Below are 16793 nucleotides of genomic sequence, written 5' to 3'. Positions count from 1 at the left end.
ATGTCTGGTTTATATTGGTTCCCTACAGAAAGACCACCAGGCTTGATATAGATACAGCACTTGTATCTGTTACTCTTTTTTCTGATTAACACTTCTAACCCTTCTTCCTCTCTTTCACCAGTCTCCCCTTTGCCCCCTCCCTCCTCCTTTGCCCCTTCCCTCCTCCTTTGCCCCTTCCCTCCTCCTTTGCCCCTTCTCCCCTCTTTTGCCCCTTCTCTCCTCCTTTGCCCCTTCCCTCCTCCTTTGCCCCTTCCCTCCTCCTTTGCCCCTTCCCTCCTCCTTTGCCCCGTCTCTCCTCCTTTGCCCCGTTTCTCCTCCTTTGCCCCTTCCCTCCTCCTTTGCCCCGTCTCTCCTCCTTTGCCCCGTCTCTCCTCCTTTGCCCCTTCTCTCCTCCTTTGCCCCTTCCCTCCTCCTTTGCCCCGTCTCTCCTCCTTTGCCCCGTCTCTCCTCCTTTGCCCCGTCTCTCCTCCTTTGCCCCTTCCCTCCTCCTTTGCCCCATCTCTCCTCCTTTGCCCCGTCTCTCCTCCTTTGCCCCTTCCCTCCTCCTTTGCCCCGTCTCTCCTCCTTTGCCCCGTCTCTCCTCCTTTGCCCCGTCTCTCCTCCTTTGCCCCGTCTCTCCTCCTTTGCCCCGTCTCTCCTCCTTTGCTCCTTTGTCACCAAAAGCACTCACAAACTTCTACAGATGCACAATCGAGAGCATCCTGGCGGGCTGTATCACCGCCTGGTACGGCAACTGCTCTGCCCACAACCGTAAGGCTCTCCAGAGGGTAGTGAGGTCTGCACAACGCATCACCGGGGGCAAACTACCTGCCCTCCAGGACACCTACACCACCCGATGTTACAGGAAGGCCATAAAGATCATCAAGGACAACACCCACCCGAGCCACTGCCTGTTCACCCCGCTATCATCCAGAAGGCGAGGTCAGTACAGGTGCATCAAAGCTGGGACCGAGAGACTGAAAAACAGCTTCTATCTCAAGGCCATCAGACTGTTAAACAGCAACCACTAACATTGAGTGGCTTCTGCCAACACACTGACTCAACTCCAGCCACTTTAATAATGGGAATTGATGGGAAATTATGTAAAATATATCACTAGCCATTTTAAACAATGCTACCTAATATAATGTTTACATACCCTACCTTATTCATCTCATATGTATACGTATATACTGTACTCTATATCATTTACTGCATCCTTATGTAATACATGTATCACTAGCCACTTTAACTATGCCACTTTATTTACATACTCATCTCATATGTATATACTGTACTACTGTATCTTGCCTATGCTGCTCTGTACCATCACTCATTCATATATCTTTATGTACATATTCTTTATCCCCTTACACTGTGTATAAGAAATTAGTTTTGGAATTGTTAGTTAGATTACTTGTTGGTTATTACTGCATTGTCGGAACTAGAAGCACAAGCATTTCGCTACACTTGCATTAACATCTGCTAACCATGTGTATGTGACAAATAAAATTTGATTTGATTTGTCTCTCCTCCTTTGCCCCGTCTCTCCCCTTCAGTGTGTGTGTGTGTGTGTGTATGAGAGCATTGAGACTGCTAAGGAAAGGTGGTGAGTCTCCAGGTCTGCAGATGTGCTGGCTCAGCCTCACACGTGATTCAACCAATCCAGAAAAATACATTCATTCTTTCCCCACACAAACAGACGCGCACACCGTGTGCAGCTGGCTGGCACCTGAATGTCTGAGTCTGTAAAACAAAGGCCCTCTCAGTGTAGTGGGCATGACTAGGTCTGATTGAGAAACCACAAACATTTCTTGTCCTAGATATATGCGTAATAGGGTATCCGTATTAAATTCCTGTTTTTCCTGGACTCTGTGCAGTATTTATAAGAGTATTGTGTTAATAGCCCAGTGTAATACCACGGTCTTTGATTTGCGTTTAAAGGATAGTTTACCCAAATTATAAAATTACACATAGTTTCCTTATCCTGTAAGCAGTCTATGGACAAGGTATAACAGCAATCCATGCTTTGGTTTAGTTTCATTGGCACTGTTTCCACATGCTACCATTTTAGCATTTGTGGCACAAATACCATTCAAGTCATGTGACCAATTAGCATTAGCATTTTTTTGGGCATCATGTTCACAGCATCTATAAGTGACTTTGTTGAGGATGCTGGTTCGAATCCCCGAGCCGACTAGGTGAAAAATCTGGTGGTGTGACCTTGAGCAAGGCACTTAAACCTAATTTCTCTTGTAAGTCGCTAAAATATAAATGTAAATGTTGAGCTTCACAACCACTTTTTTAGTTGACATTTTTATTGAACCTTTATTTAATTGGGCAAGTCAGTTAAGAACAAATTCTTCTTCACAATGACGGCCTACCCCTTCCAAACCCGGACGACGCTGGGCCAATTGTGCGCCACCCTACGGGAATTCCAATCACGGCCGGTTGTGATCAGTCGGGAATCGTACCACGGTCTGTAGTGATGCCTCTAACCCTGAGATGCAGTACCTTAGACCGATGCGCCACTCGGGAGCCAAATGATGATTTGGACTTTCGGATGATTTGGACATGATGCATGAAAAATGCAAATATCGGTTTCATGACTTCAATGGGATTGGCGCCATGAATGCTAAAATGTTAGCATGTGGAAGCAGTGCCAGGGAAACTAAACAAAAGCATTGATTGATGTCATTCCTTGTCCATAGACTGCCTATAGGTTGAGGAAACCAATGTGTCATTTTGTAATTTGGGTGAACTATCCCTTTAATCAAAGCAACAGTATGCTAAAGAATGAATGCTAGTGACAATTCACCATGAATAGGCGGGAAAAGACATCTGGTGGCTTCAGTACAGTGAGCTCTGATTGCTCTAACATAAGGCCCATGGCTCTTAGTTTCCACATGGTTCTGTCAGTATACTGGGTGGTTGCCCTGGTCAGGCCTGGCCGGCTGCTGTGGATTCCATTGTGACCAGATTCCTGATTCAGTGTGTTTGTTGTGCTTGGCTGAGGTGACCCCATGCTGCTACTCCCTTTGCTTTCCACAGGCGACTCAGCTCTTCCTACCTAACATCTCCCCTCGCCCCCTTCCTCTCCACGTGGCAAAAACCTGATCCTGCTGGAACTGCCACTGACTTCTGTTATAGCAACATGACTTCTGGCCGTATTGTTAGCGCCAGTTAAACAAATATGTTTATGTGTTGCATTGTTCGTAACGGTTGTACCCACATACCTGTGGTAGTCTTTGACACAGTAAATCTTGTTCTCTGTGTCCACAGTGAAGGGCACTCCGTCCAGACTGTCGTTACAGATGACACAACGGAAACAGCCAGGGTGGTAGGACTTCCCAAGGGCCTGCAGGATCTATAGAGGTGGAGGGGGGAGAGATAGAAAGGGAGAGGGGAGCGAGAGAGAAATAGAAGGGGAGAGAGAAAGAGATGAGAGGGAGAAAGACAGAAAGAGAGAAGGGCAGAGGGAGAGAGAGAGAGAAAGGGGTGGAGAGAGAGAGAGAGAGAGAGAGAGAAGGGACGATGGAGAAAGGCACAGCGAGAGAAGGGGATAGAGAGAGCAAGAGAAGGGGAGTGAGAGAGAGAGAGAGAGAGAGAGAGAGAGAGAGAGAATTTCAATGCTTTATCATATCGAACAAGTAGTGGATCGCTGATCACTCATCCATGGAGCATAGAGTTGATTGTCTTACAGTTAGTAGCTGAGGGAAGCAGTGTGTTGGAGAGAGAAACAGATCTGCCCCCCCCCCGCTACAGCTATGTATGGTTAACATGTGTAAAGCCATGTCATGGTAAATCCTTCATGTGTTACTATACCTGCTGATGACTACTGGCCTTTATATTTTCTCTATGTGTCCTGGTTTTACCCTAGAGTGTGTGTTTGCGTGTGTGTGTGTGTGTGTGTGTGTCCTGAAACCACCACTTCCTCCTAAGCTTTCTCCAGATGTAACCACAGGAAGTTCTCTGAAGGAGGAGTGACTCTATGTTTCTGCTGCCCAACACGCACGCACACACACACACACACACACACACACACACACACACACACACACACACACACACACACACACACACACACACACACACACACACACACACGAAACACTCACCATATCCATGATCAGATGTCCGCATGTGTTACACTTGTCTGCAGACTGCTGGAATCCAGAATACTGGAACAGGCAGAGGAGAGGGGAGGACAGTGAGGTTAGGGCTGCTACATCATCTCATAGGAAACTGCTGGCATCTCAGACTGACTCCTAGTCTCCTTCTCATATGAGACCAGTCCACCTCATATGATACACGGGGGAATTCTACCACATCAACTTAATGTTTAATTAGGGATAAACACAACCATGTCCAGAAATAGTCCTCTAATACCAGGCAAAATAAGTTTGACTCATTAGCAGCACAGAGACAGTAGGACAACTGAATGAATCGACTAGTAACAGACAAACTGTAATGTAATGGAGCGTGTTGTTGTGACAGGGCAGCTGAGGTAAACATGGGTCCTCCTGCTTGTCCTTCTTTATACAAGGTCACTGTGCAATGCCCAGGGGCGTATGCCTCTAAAACATGGATAAGTACAAGCTCCAGTTACCCAACTCCCCTCCCTAATGCCCCAACAGGAGTAAACTGATCCAGAATCGCTTAGAAACCTGAACCTGGGCCACGAGGTGAAGAAATCAAATTTAAACTATAATCTGGAGTCCACAGGTCACGGTCACATATAGTCACAGTAGCACACGGTGGAAGACACATATCTGCTGTCAGAAAGATAATAACCTATTCACATACAGTGGGGCAAAAAAGTATTTAGTCAGCCACCAATTGTGCAAGTTATCCCACTGAAAAAGATGAGAGAGGCCTGTCATTTTCATCATAGGTACACTTCAACTATGACAGACAAAATGAGAAAATAAATCCAGAAAATCACATTGTAGGATTTTTAATGAATTTATTTGCAAATTATGGTGGAAAATAAGTATTTGGTCAATAACAAAACTTTATCTCAATACTTTATTATACACCCTTTTTTGGCAATTACAGAGGTCAAACGTTTTCTGTCAGTCTTCACAAGGTTTTCACACACTGTTGCTGGTAATTTGGCCCATTCCTCCATGCAGATCTCCTCTAGAGCAGTGATGTTTTGGGGATGTTGCTGGGCAACACAGACTTTCAACTCCCTCCAAAGATGTTCTATGGGGTTGAGATCTGGAGACTGGCTAGGCCACTCCAGGACCTTGAAATGCTTCTTACAAAGCCACTCCTTCGTTGCCCGGGCGGTGTGTTTGGGATCATTGTCATGCTGAAAGACCCAGCCACGTTTCATCTTCAAAGCCCTTGCTGATGGAAGGAGGTTTTCACTCAAAAACTCACGATACATGGCCCCATTCATTCTTTCCTTTAAACGGATCAGTCGTCCTGGTCCCTTTGCAGAAAAACAGCCACAAAGAATGATGTTTCCACCCCCATGCTTCACAGTAGGTATGGTGTTCTTTGGATGCAACTCAGCATTCTTTGTCTTCCAAACATGAAGAGTTGAGTTTTTACCAAAAAGTTATATTTTGGTTTCATCTGACCATATGACATTCTCCCAATCTTCTTCTGGATCATCCAAATGCTCTCTAGCAAACTTCAGATGGGCCTGGACATGTACTGGCTTAAGCTGGGGGACATGTTTGGCACTGCAGGATTTGAGTCCCTGGAGGCGTAGTGTGTTACTGATGGTAGGCTTTGTTACTTTGGTCCCAGCTCTCTGCAGGTCATTCACTAGGTCCCCCCGTGTGGTTCTGGGATTTTTGCTCACCGTTCTTGTGATCATTTTGACCCCACGGGGTGAGATCTTGCGTGGGGCCCCAGATCGAGGGAGATTATCAGTGGTCTTGTCTGTCTTCCATTTCCTAATAATTGCTCCCACAGTTGATTTCTTCAAATCAAGCTGCTTACCTATTGCAGATTCAGTCTTCCCAGCCTGGTGCAGGTCTACAATTTTGTTTCTGGTGTCCTTTGACAGCTCTTTGGTCTTGGCCATAGTGGAGTTTGGAGTGTGACTGTTTGAGGTTGTGGACAGGTGACTTTTATACTGATAACAAGTTCAAACAGGTGCCATTAATACAGGTAATGCGTGGAGGACAGAGGAGCCTCTTAAAGAAGAAGTTACAGGTCTGTGAGAGCCAGAAATCTTACTTGTTTGTAGGTGACCAAATACTTATTTTCCACCATAATTTGCAAATAAATTAATTTGAAATCCTACAATGTGATTTTCTGGATTTGTTTTTCTCATTTTGTCTGTCATAGTTGAAGTGTACCTATGATGAAAATTACAGGCCTCTCTCATCTTTTTAAGTGGGAGAACTTGCACAATTGGTGGCTGACTAAATACTTTTTTTGCCCCACTGTACTGCTAAACTATGCAGGGTTCTAGATACAGTATCCAGACGGACTACTTACCAGGAAGTCCTCTTCACAGAACACATTCCCACCAACGTAGTAAAATGCTTTCCCCCGTAGCCTTCTGCCTGGGACGAAGAACAGAGAGATGGGCTTTTAAAGTATAAACTTAACTGAAACCACACTGAACAATTTGGGCTGGGCCCAAACATGAGATCAAACTGTCTGACCATGATTAGACCAAATATTACTTTTTCCAAATTGCAGCAGATCACACGGGAGGAATCTGGGAGTATTTGGAGAGATGTGTGAACTCCATATGAAATCCTAGCCTGGTCTCAGATCTATTCGACCGCACAAACTGATCTGGGACCAGGCTAATGAGCCCTATACATCTCTCCTAAGCGCTGTGGTAACTTATTTCAGTTCAAAGGCTCCAGAACGTCAGACAGAATCCATTAAGTCTTGCTAATTCCCAGACACCAACTCAAATAAACACTGAGTCTAATACTGTAGCAGCCTCTTGATTTAATCTGCTTCAGAGAGAGACGGACCTGGTTGGACAGCTTTCTGCTGCACTGGGAACTACAGGGAACACATCTGGGGCCTCGCTGAGACAATCACTAGCACATGAGGGGAAAATGGTGTGATTGAATACAATGACTAAACAGAGCGTAACTGATTAAAACAGAGTTCTCTAATGGTTTGCTTCACGTGGCAAAGAGAGAGAGAGAGAAAGAGAGAGAGACTTATTTATTTTCCCTTGTGTACTTTAACCATTTGTAAATTGTTACAACACTGTATATATGACATTTGTAATGTCTTTATTGTTTTGAAACTTCTGTATGTGTAATGTTTACTGTTAATTTGTATTGTTTATTTCACGTTTGTATATTATCTACCTCACTTGCTTTGGCATTGTTAACACATGTTTCCCATGCCAATAAAGCCCATTGAATTGAATTGAGACCCAGGCCTCAGGCCCAGAGGCAGTGCTAGCTCATCTTCTTTCCTGCTTTCTGTCTGTTCTCTCCAAGATCGCTCCACACACCGAGAACACTTCCTGTCTGTCTGTCTGAATCCCCCATAATATACCCCCTTCTCCCCTCCCCTCCCTCCATCCCACAGGAAAGGGAAACATTCCACACATTTTCAGGGAGGAGGTGAAGGAGGGACGGGGGAGGAGTTAACACTAGTGAATGGTAGCCTTAATCTCCTGTCTGCCACAGAGCCATTAGCTTCACACGTTAGACTAATCAAAAATGTTGAAAGGCGAGTAGAGAGATGGTGCTAAAACAATCACTAACTGCTAAAATAATCACTAACCGATTAAGAACTAATATGTTTAATTCACAGGTCTCAATGTCAGAAAATGGCTGGCTGAGGAAATGGGGGGTCTTAACACAACAGGCCTGGAATGGAGAGAAGAGCAGAGCACCGGTTGCAATGATACCAGTGGTGACCTGATCATGGCATTGAGGAGGCAGAAGAGTTCAGACAAACACCTAGGCCACACTGTAGCGAAACCTTTTGCAATGGAAAACGGACATGTGTGTTCTTCCTGACAGTTCAGGTAGTTTTGTCCAATAAGAACGCTGAAGTTTAGGTAGTACCTTCCTGTTTCCCCGAGTTAAGGTCTTCTCCCCTACAGAACATGACCCTAGTGACCCCTCCCCCCAGGGAAAATAATGAAAAATAAGACTTTCCACTGATTCCTCCTCCCTGGTACTTTAACTCTAAATCCGTGATAAACCTAGAACCCACATTATCCTAAAAACATCTAACGCCATGTGGGACCCTCTCAGGGGTAACAACAATAGACACTAAATCACAGTAGAGCTCCTGACAGCCCACAGCAGCCATCTGAAAGGGTTTGATCCTCTTACGGACATGGATAGAGCCAAACAATGAGACATCCTGTACTATACTTGTATCAAGGCTTTGAACCTGCGCATTCAGTAGCATTATGAAACTGGCCAAGCTTCCTGACAAAACCCGGAACTAACGGTCTAATCATGTACCACCTTTAATTGAATTACATTGAACTGATTTGAATGGAATGTAACATTCCTTTGTAATAAGTGCCATATGACATACCTATCCTGCCTGTACTTCAGTGGGATAAACTGACAATATCAAGGTCAGAAAGGCAATCGTTACAACAACAAGACCACCATCTCCGCATCAGGAAAAGGTGCAAAACTGTCCCTTGAATAATCATAATTTAATAACCCTATTTTCCCCTTCATTTCCCTCAGGAACGAAGAAAAGAGCGATGGATGGAATGGGGGGATGAACACTTCTTCACATTCCTGCTTTTTTTAGAGAAAGAGAGACAGGGAGAGAGACAGAGTGAGAGGGAGAGAGACAGAGTGAGAGGGAGAGAGAAAAGGCAGGGAGCCTTGTGAGAAGATAAGATGAATGAATGGCAGAAGAAGACTGTGCTGACAGTAATGACAGAGTTCCAGAAGAATGATGACTCTGTCCCCCCTAATATAAATAATAAATGCCCCAGAGACAGAAAACGCACACAGGCCTGGGCTGTTTTCTAGTGAAAACGTTCTTTAATACCTCAAGGTTGATTCTAAGATCTATATGTCCACTTCTCCAACACCTTTCATGAATAATTTATAAGCCTGTCTATTACTGTACTATAAGCACTAGTACATTTATAATACCCATAACTCACTCTTCCTTAGAAAAGATGAAATGGTTCACAAAAAGCATGTGAATAAAGGTTCATTTAGTTGAATCCTTTCTAATACTTATTTCCCAGCACAACATCATGTGGCCAATAGGGCCTAGAAGTGTTTATTTGGAGGAAATTGTTACTCACAGCGAACTCCTCCCTTACCTCAATCACATTCATCAGATGTAGAGTGTAGGGACAGGGTAGGGTGTTTCAGCTTCACAAACTATCCACCATCTAAGAGTGCCAGCATTCAAACCGCAACAGTTTTCAGATCACTAACGTCACCTCCAATCCATGTTTGTGTTCTATAACGGCAGAGGATTCATTGGAGAGGCTGATGTTGTAAGTTGGGTTGGGATTGGTGGGGCTCAGGACACAACAATTACACTTCTGTTCTCATAAAAAACCACATCCCCTCCATTCTCACCTCAGCCAGATGCTCTAGTCCACACACGCACTATGCTACTCTCCGCTTGATCAAATCATGCCGAATCAGGTTCCACTGGGAAAAGCTGGGAGATGACTGCCTAACTGTGTGTCGTGAGGGCGGATTTTGACTCTACGTTTGTGAGAACAGGGCCTCTTTATTGAGGGAGACAAAGACAACACTTACTGAGACGCAAATATCTCTAGTCGTGCTGGTATTAAAGGTGTTCCATTCTCTCTGGTCCAAAGTTGTGAGCATGATGAGTATTTGAATGAGAATGAAAGTGCAAAATAAATAAAGGTCTTAAAAGGAAAGTAAAACATTACAATTCAAGGTGGCAAAAATATTTTAGACGTCACGGCGACCAAAACCACTTCCTGCCATGTCATTTCCTGTCCAGTGCACTTCCCAGCCGTCCAGTCTGCTGATCTACTCCTGCTCCTGAGGTTGAGATGTGTAATATCCTACAAACCTTCACTCTCATTCTCACCTACTCTGGTCTTTAGCGGCCTGCTGGAGCTTTGCTGTCTCTGCTCACCTTCTGGTTTCGTTGCTCCTTCTAACAGCCCTTTGTCTTGACCAACAGATTATTGTCATAGACTACCTAGAAGCCCACTCTATAGCCCACTTTAATAGACCTAGACGCCCACTCTATAGCCCACTTTAATAGACCTGGAAGCCCACTCTATAGCCCACTTTAATAGACCTAGAAGCCCACTCTATAGCCCACTTTAATAGACCTAGAAGCCCACTCTATAGCCCACTTTAATAGACCTAGAAGCCCACTCTATAGCCCACTTTAATAGACCTAGAAGCCCACTCTATAGCCCACTTTAATAGACCTGGAAGCCCACTCTATAGCCCACTTTAATAGACCTAGAAGCCCACTCTATAGCCCACTTTAATAGACCTGGAAGCCCACTCTATAGCCCACTTTAATAGACCTAGAAGCCCACTCTATAGCCCACTTTAATAGACCTGGAAGCCCACTCTATAGCCCACTTTAATAGACCTAGACGCCCACTCTATAGCCCACTTTAATAGACCTGGAAGCCCACTCTATAGCCAACTTTAATAGACCTGGAAGCCCACTCTATAGCCAACTTTAATAGACCTGGAAACCCACTCTATAGCCAACTTTAATAGACCTAGAAGCCCACTCTATAGCCCACTTTAATAGACCTGGAAGCCCACTCTATATCCCACTTTAATAGACCTGGAAGCCCACTCTATATCCCACTTTAATAGACCTGGAAGCCCACTCTATAGCCCACTTTAATAGACCTGGAAGCCCACTCTATATCCCACTTTAATAGACCTGGAAGCCCACTCTATAGCCCACTTTAATAGACCTGGAAGCCCACTCTATAGCCCACTTTAATAGACCTGGAAGCCCACTCTATAGCCAACTTTAATAGACCTGGAAACCCACTCTATAGCCCACTTTAATAGACCTGGAAGCCCACTCTATATCCCACTTTAATAGACCTGGAAGCCCACTCTATATCCCACTTTAATAGACCTGGAAACCCACTCTATAGCCCACTTTAATAGACCTGGAAGCCCACTCTATATCCCACTTTAATAGACCTGGAAGCCCACTCTATATCCCACTTTAATAGACCTGGAAGCCCACTCTATATCCCACTTTAATAGACCTGGAAACCCACTCTATAGCCCACTTTAATAGACCTGGAAGCCCACTCTATATCCCACTTTAATAGACCTGGAAGCCCACTCTATAGCCAACTTTAATAGACCTGGAAACCCACTCTATAGCCCACTTTAATAGACCTGGAAGCCCACTCTATATCCCACTTTAATAGACCTGGAAGCCCACTCTATATCCCACTTTAATAGACCTGGAAACCCACTCTATAGCCCACTTTAATAGACCTGGAAGCCCACTCTATATCCCACTTTAATAGACCTGGAAGCCCACTCTATATCCCACTTTAATAGACCTGGAAGCCCACTCTATAGCCAACTTTAATAGACCTGGAAACCCACTCTATAGCCCACTTTAATAGACCTGGAAGCCCACTCTATATCCCACTTTAATAGACCTGGAAGCCCACTCTATATCCCACTTTAATAGACCTGGAAACCCACTCTATAGCCCACTTTAATAGACCTGGAAGCCCACTCTATATCCCACTTTAATAGACCTGGAAGCCCACTCTATATCCCACTTTAATAGACCTGGAAGCCCACTCTATATCCCACTTTAATAGACCTGGAAGCCCACTCTATATCCCACTTTAATAGACCTGGAAGCCCACTCTATAGCCAACTTTAATAGACCTGGAAGCCCACTCTATAGCCAACTTTAATAGACCTGGAAGCCTTTCTCCTCTTTTACAAACAAGCCCACATCTCCTCTGGGTGAAGGGGAGTTCTGAAGGGGCTTGAGTGGTGTTTTGGGCTGCTGTGTGCTGGTGCTTTAAACAGGCATGCTTGTGACCGTTCTAGAAGAGTCAATAAATAGCTGCTTTTAGCGTCTTCTGTCTTAGACATGCAGCTTGAACTATCCTTCTACCTAACAAAGGATGCACCCCCTGTCTCCCCAATACCTCCCCCCTACCTTCCCCTTTAAGTATTTTAAGTTTAGATTAATAAAGATTCTGTTATGCAACAAAAGAACCATGAAGGTGGTAGAGAGGTTAAGGGGGAGGGAGAGTCTGCTTAACAAGACCGTTGTGTGTGTGTGTGTGTGTGTGTGTGTGTGTGTGTGTGTGTGTGTGTGTGTGTGTGTGTGTGTGTGTGTGTGTGTGTGTGTGTGTGTGTGTGTGTGTGTGTTCCGGCGTAGGTGGAACTTGAAAGTGGGTGGTAGGTAGTTCTGAATGGTCCTCCTGTCCTGCCCCGTGCACCCCTACCTCCCTGGGTCCAGCTGGCATAACACCAGTCTGTGTCCTCTCCTCGGATTCCCACCCGGAGGCCCCCTACGCATACATTCCTCCCCGGCCTGGTCCCTCTCCCTGTGGAGCCGGCCGCAGCCTCTGTGCCCTCAGATGGAGAAGGGTATGGGCGGTATGTAGTCAGTGTGTATCTACCTAACTCCCCCCAGTTTAGACACTACCAGCCTCCCTAACTCTGTCCATTCCGTGGCTCTTCTTTTTAGTGCCTTACACAGTCACACACACACACACACACACACACACACACACACACTAGTCACCTAGTCACCTAGTCAAGGGTTTAGGTGACACAGAGTGCACATTTCGTTTTTTTGCCCTAGCACTACACAGCTGATTCAAATAATCAAAACGTAATGATCAGTTGGTAGTTTGACTCAGCTGTGTAGTTCTAGGGCAAAATCCACAACATGCACCCAGATGTGGGGGACCCAAGACTGAGTTTGGGAATCCCTAACCTAGTCCATCCAGTGTGTTGAACAGGATCCCATGCAGCTCATGTCAGATCATGTTGCTATGAGTTGTATTGTATGCTGAGTTCCTGTTCTACTAAATGGAACTGTCACATCATCTCTCCGACACTCATCCCCCGCCCCAGGCACACACACACACACACACACACACACACACACACACACACACACACACACATACTGCACACATATACACACCATCAGCTCCATGATTATAACCCAGGAACTGTGGTGTTTAGTTTCAGGGTGTGTCAGTCTCTCCTTCAGCCCACACAAAGAGAAGAGAATGCCACATCAGAACACATAGACCTTGGGACATGAAGCTAGAACACCACAGCTGCAGTTTAGTGGCTCATTGATTCATCAAATCAATCGATGTGATTCAGTTACTCAGGGATTCTTAGAAGTAGCGGTAGTGGTCGTAGTAGTGGAAGTTGTCGTAGTAGTGGTTGTGATCGTAGTAGTAGTTGTGGAAGTAGTAGTGGTCGTAGTAGTGGCAGTGGTCATAGTAGTGGTCGTAGTAGTGGTAGTGGTCGTAGTAGTGGTAGTAGTAGTGGTAGTGGTCGTAGTAGTGGTCGTAGTAGTGGCAGTGGTAGTGGTCGTAGTAGTGGTAGTAGTAGTGGTAGTGGTCGTAGTAGTGGTAGTAGTAGTGGTAGTGGTCGTAGTTATAGTAGTGGTCGTAGTAGTGGCAGTGGTAGTGGTCGTAGTAGTGGTAGTAGTAGTGGTAGTGGTCGTAGTCGTAGTAGTGGCAGTGGTCGTAGTAGTGGTAGTGGTCGTAGTAGTGGCCATGGTAGTGGTTGTAGTAGTGGTCGTAGTAGTGGCAGTGGTAGTGGTCGTAGTAGTGGCAGTTGTAGTGGTCGTAGTAGTGGTAGTGGTCGTAGTAGTGGCCATGGTAGTGGTTGTAGTAGTGGTAGTGGTCGTAGTAGTGGCCATGGTAGTGGTTGTAGTAGTGGTAGTGGTCGTAGTAGTGGCCATGGTAGTGGTTGTAGTAGTGGTAGTGGTCGTAGTAGTGGCCATGATAGTGGTTGTAGTAGTGGTAGTGGTCGTAGTAGTGGTAGTAGTAGTGGTAGTGGTCGTAGTCGTAGTAGTGGTCGTAGTAGTGGCAGTGGTAGTGGTCGTAGTAGTGGTAGTGGTCGTAGTAGTGGCCATGGTAGTGGTTGTAGTAGTGGTAGTGGTCGTAGTAGTGGCCATGGTAGTGGTTGTAGTAGTGGTAGTGGTCGTAGTAGTGGAAGTGGTCGTAGTAGTGGTAGTGGTCGTAGTAGTTGTAGTGGTCGTAGTAGTGGTAGTAGCAGTGGTTGTGGTAGTGGTCGCAGTAGTGGTCGTGGTAGTGGCCGTGGTAGTGGTCGCAGTAGTGGTCGTGGCCGTGGTAGTGGTGGTCATAGTAGTGGTAGTGGTCGTAGTAGTAGTAGTAGTAGCTAAGTTCTTATGCTATCTGAGTAACTATAACGTTATAACAAAATCAATGGGGGCCCCATGCCACGACATTTTTAGAATTTTAGGCTTTTCCCTGTCTAGTTTTATTTTGGTGATTGTTAGTTCTAAAATGTTTAGTTCTCAAAAGATGATCATATAAAAAAATATATAGCTCCATTATATTTCCTACATACTTTATAATTGATTTAAGTCGTTTAAGTTAACACAGAATACGATTTACCATCCATTAAAAGAATATATAAAATAGTTGTAATAATTATTGTCACGCCTTGGTCTTAGTATTTTGTGTTTTAGTTAATTAGTTGGTCAGGCCAGGGTGTGACATGGGTTTATGTTATTGTGTTGTCGTATTGGGGTTTTTGTAGGCATTGGGATTGTGGTTGATTAGGGGTGTGTTTAGTTTAGGTTTGGCTGCCTGAGGCGGTTCTCAATCAGAGTCAGGTGATTCTTGTTGTCTCTGATAGGGAACCGTATTTAGGTGGCCTGGGTTTCACTGTGTATTTCGTGGGTGATTGTTCCTGTCTCTGTGTAGTTTCACCAGATAGGCTGTAATTAGGTTTCACGTTCCGTTTTGTTGTTTTGTATTTATTAGTTATTTCATGTCTCGTTCCGTTTTTTCTTCATTAAAAAACATGAGTAACCACCACGCTGCATTTCGGTCCGACTCTCATTCAACAAACAAAGAATGCCGTTACAATTATAAAATGTTAATTATCTATATATTTTTTAAATATATATTTTATACATATATATTAATATAGGGGGGAAAGTGGTAGGTTACTTACTTCAGGTGAAGTATGTCATGTTAGAGGTAAGGAGAGAGAAGGTGAGGTGGACAGGGTTTACTGTAGTAGTACTTACTGCAGGCGCTGCAGGTGAAGTATGTCATGTTAGAGGTAAGGAGAGAGAAGGTGAGGTGGACAGGGTTTACTGTAGTAGTACTTACTGCAGGCGCTGCAGGTGAAGTATGTCATGTTAGAGGTAAGGAGAGAGAAGGTGAGGTGGACAGGGTTTACTGTAGTAGTACTTACTGCAGGCGCTGCAGGTGAAGCAGACATCATGATAGATTTAAGGAGAGAGTAGGTGAGGTGGACAGGGTTTACTGTAGTAGTACTTACTGCAGGCGCTGCAGGTGAAGCAGACATCATGATAGAGGCTTCCCATAGCCTGGCAGGCCGCAGTGGCTCCGTACACCGCCTTGTTACACTTCACACAGCTCCCTGGAACACAACACAACAGCCAGGTCAGAGACATGAACTAGCTCCCACACAGCTCCCTGGAACACAACACAACAGCCAGGTCAGAGACATGAACTAGCTCCCACACAGCTCCCTGGAACACAACACAACAGCCAGGTCAGAGACATGAACTAGCTCCCACACAGCTCCCTGGAACACAACACAACAGCCAGGTCAGAGACATGAACACACACACAGCTCCCTGGAACACAACACAACAGCCAGGTCAGAGACATGAACACACACACACACTGTGCCACCATCATGTACTTTGGCACCACTACTGTCTCAGTCTTAAGCAGTTGTCCTGTTAGAATAGAACGTTAGAATTGTACACATTCCATAACATGAATAAAGAGGCTGGATCCATAACAAGCAGCCTGACAAAACCAGACAGAAACAATGGAATGAAAAAGGCCTAACAACAGTCAAAGGAAATGAGTTAGCCATGCTGTATCATTGAAAGGGGAAATATATTCCAATCTGCTTGTTTGGTTTGGCTCTGGGTTAGAGGAGTCTGTCACATGAACACAGTGATAAAAGACCTGTTCATACCAAATGCTGCTCCCTGCACACACTGCTGCAAGACAGACAGCATGCACACACACACACACACACACCTTTCGCCCTCCCCTTTATAGACCACCAGTCAGACAGGACAGGAAGTGAGAGGTTGGTGGTAGAGACAGACAGACAGACAAGAGAAGGAAAGAGAGAGAAAGGGGCGAGAGAAAGAGGCCAGATGAGAAAGGGATAGAAAAGTAAGAGACTGTAATGCAAGTTGGAGAGCTGTCCAAGCTGGTGTGTATACCTGTGGAGGGTGAGGTTCAGTAGTTCATATGGGCCAACTGTTATTGGGTTGTCACCCAGAACATGCCAAGTCTTAATCAATGTATCATGTTGGGTCTTCACAGCCAGTGGTTTGTTCTGTCACCCTCTTCAATCATGCATGTGCATACTGCAGTGCATAGCAACGTACACACACACATAACTAATCATGCAGTATAATCTAGTCAGCTGACAGGCAGCAGAGGTGGAAAGTTCCATAGACTGATAGAGTGAGAGAGTGAGAGAAAGAAAGAGAGAAAGAGTGAGAGAAAGAACGAGAAAGAGAGTGAAAGAGAGTCCAGTGAAAATAGAAAGAGCTCTTGTGTCATGTGTCCTCTGAGGTGTTTTGTGTTCTGTGGCCTTCTTGACTGAGCTGAGAGGTTGGCAGTGTGCTGAGGGAGATGT

At 45.1% G+C, this 16793-nt stretch overlaps 1 protein-coding gene across 1 annotated transcript in view; it reads right to left on the bottom strand.

The window, feature by feature from the left end:
* Positions 1-16793, bottom strand: part of LOC135520414 (Wilms tumor protein 1-interacting protein-like) — a 32221-nt gene that overhangs the window by 6481 nt on the left and 8947 nt on the right. Inside the window, 4 exon segments of the mRNA XM_064945969.1 lie at positions 3216-3346; positions 4098-4160; positions 6442-6509; positions 15441-15542. Of these exon segments, the coding sequence (XP_064802041.1) occupies positions 3216-3346; positions 4098-4160; positions 6442-6509; positions 15441-15542 (364 nt within the window).

This window comes from Oncorhynchus masou, chromosome 29 (genome assembly GCF_036934945.1).
Source record: "Oncorhynchus masou masou isolate Uvic2021 chromosome 29, UVic_Omas_1.1, whole genome shotgun sequence".
NCBI lineage: Eukaryota > Metazoa > Chordata > Actinopteri > Salmoniformes > Salmonidae > Oncorhynchus > Oncorhynchus masou.
This window is presented reverse-complemented; position numbering and strand designations above follow the sequence as displayed.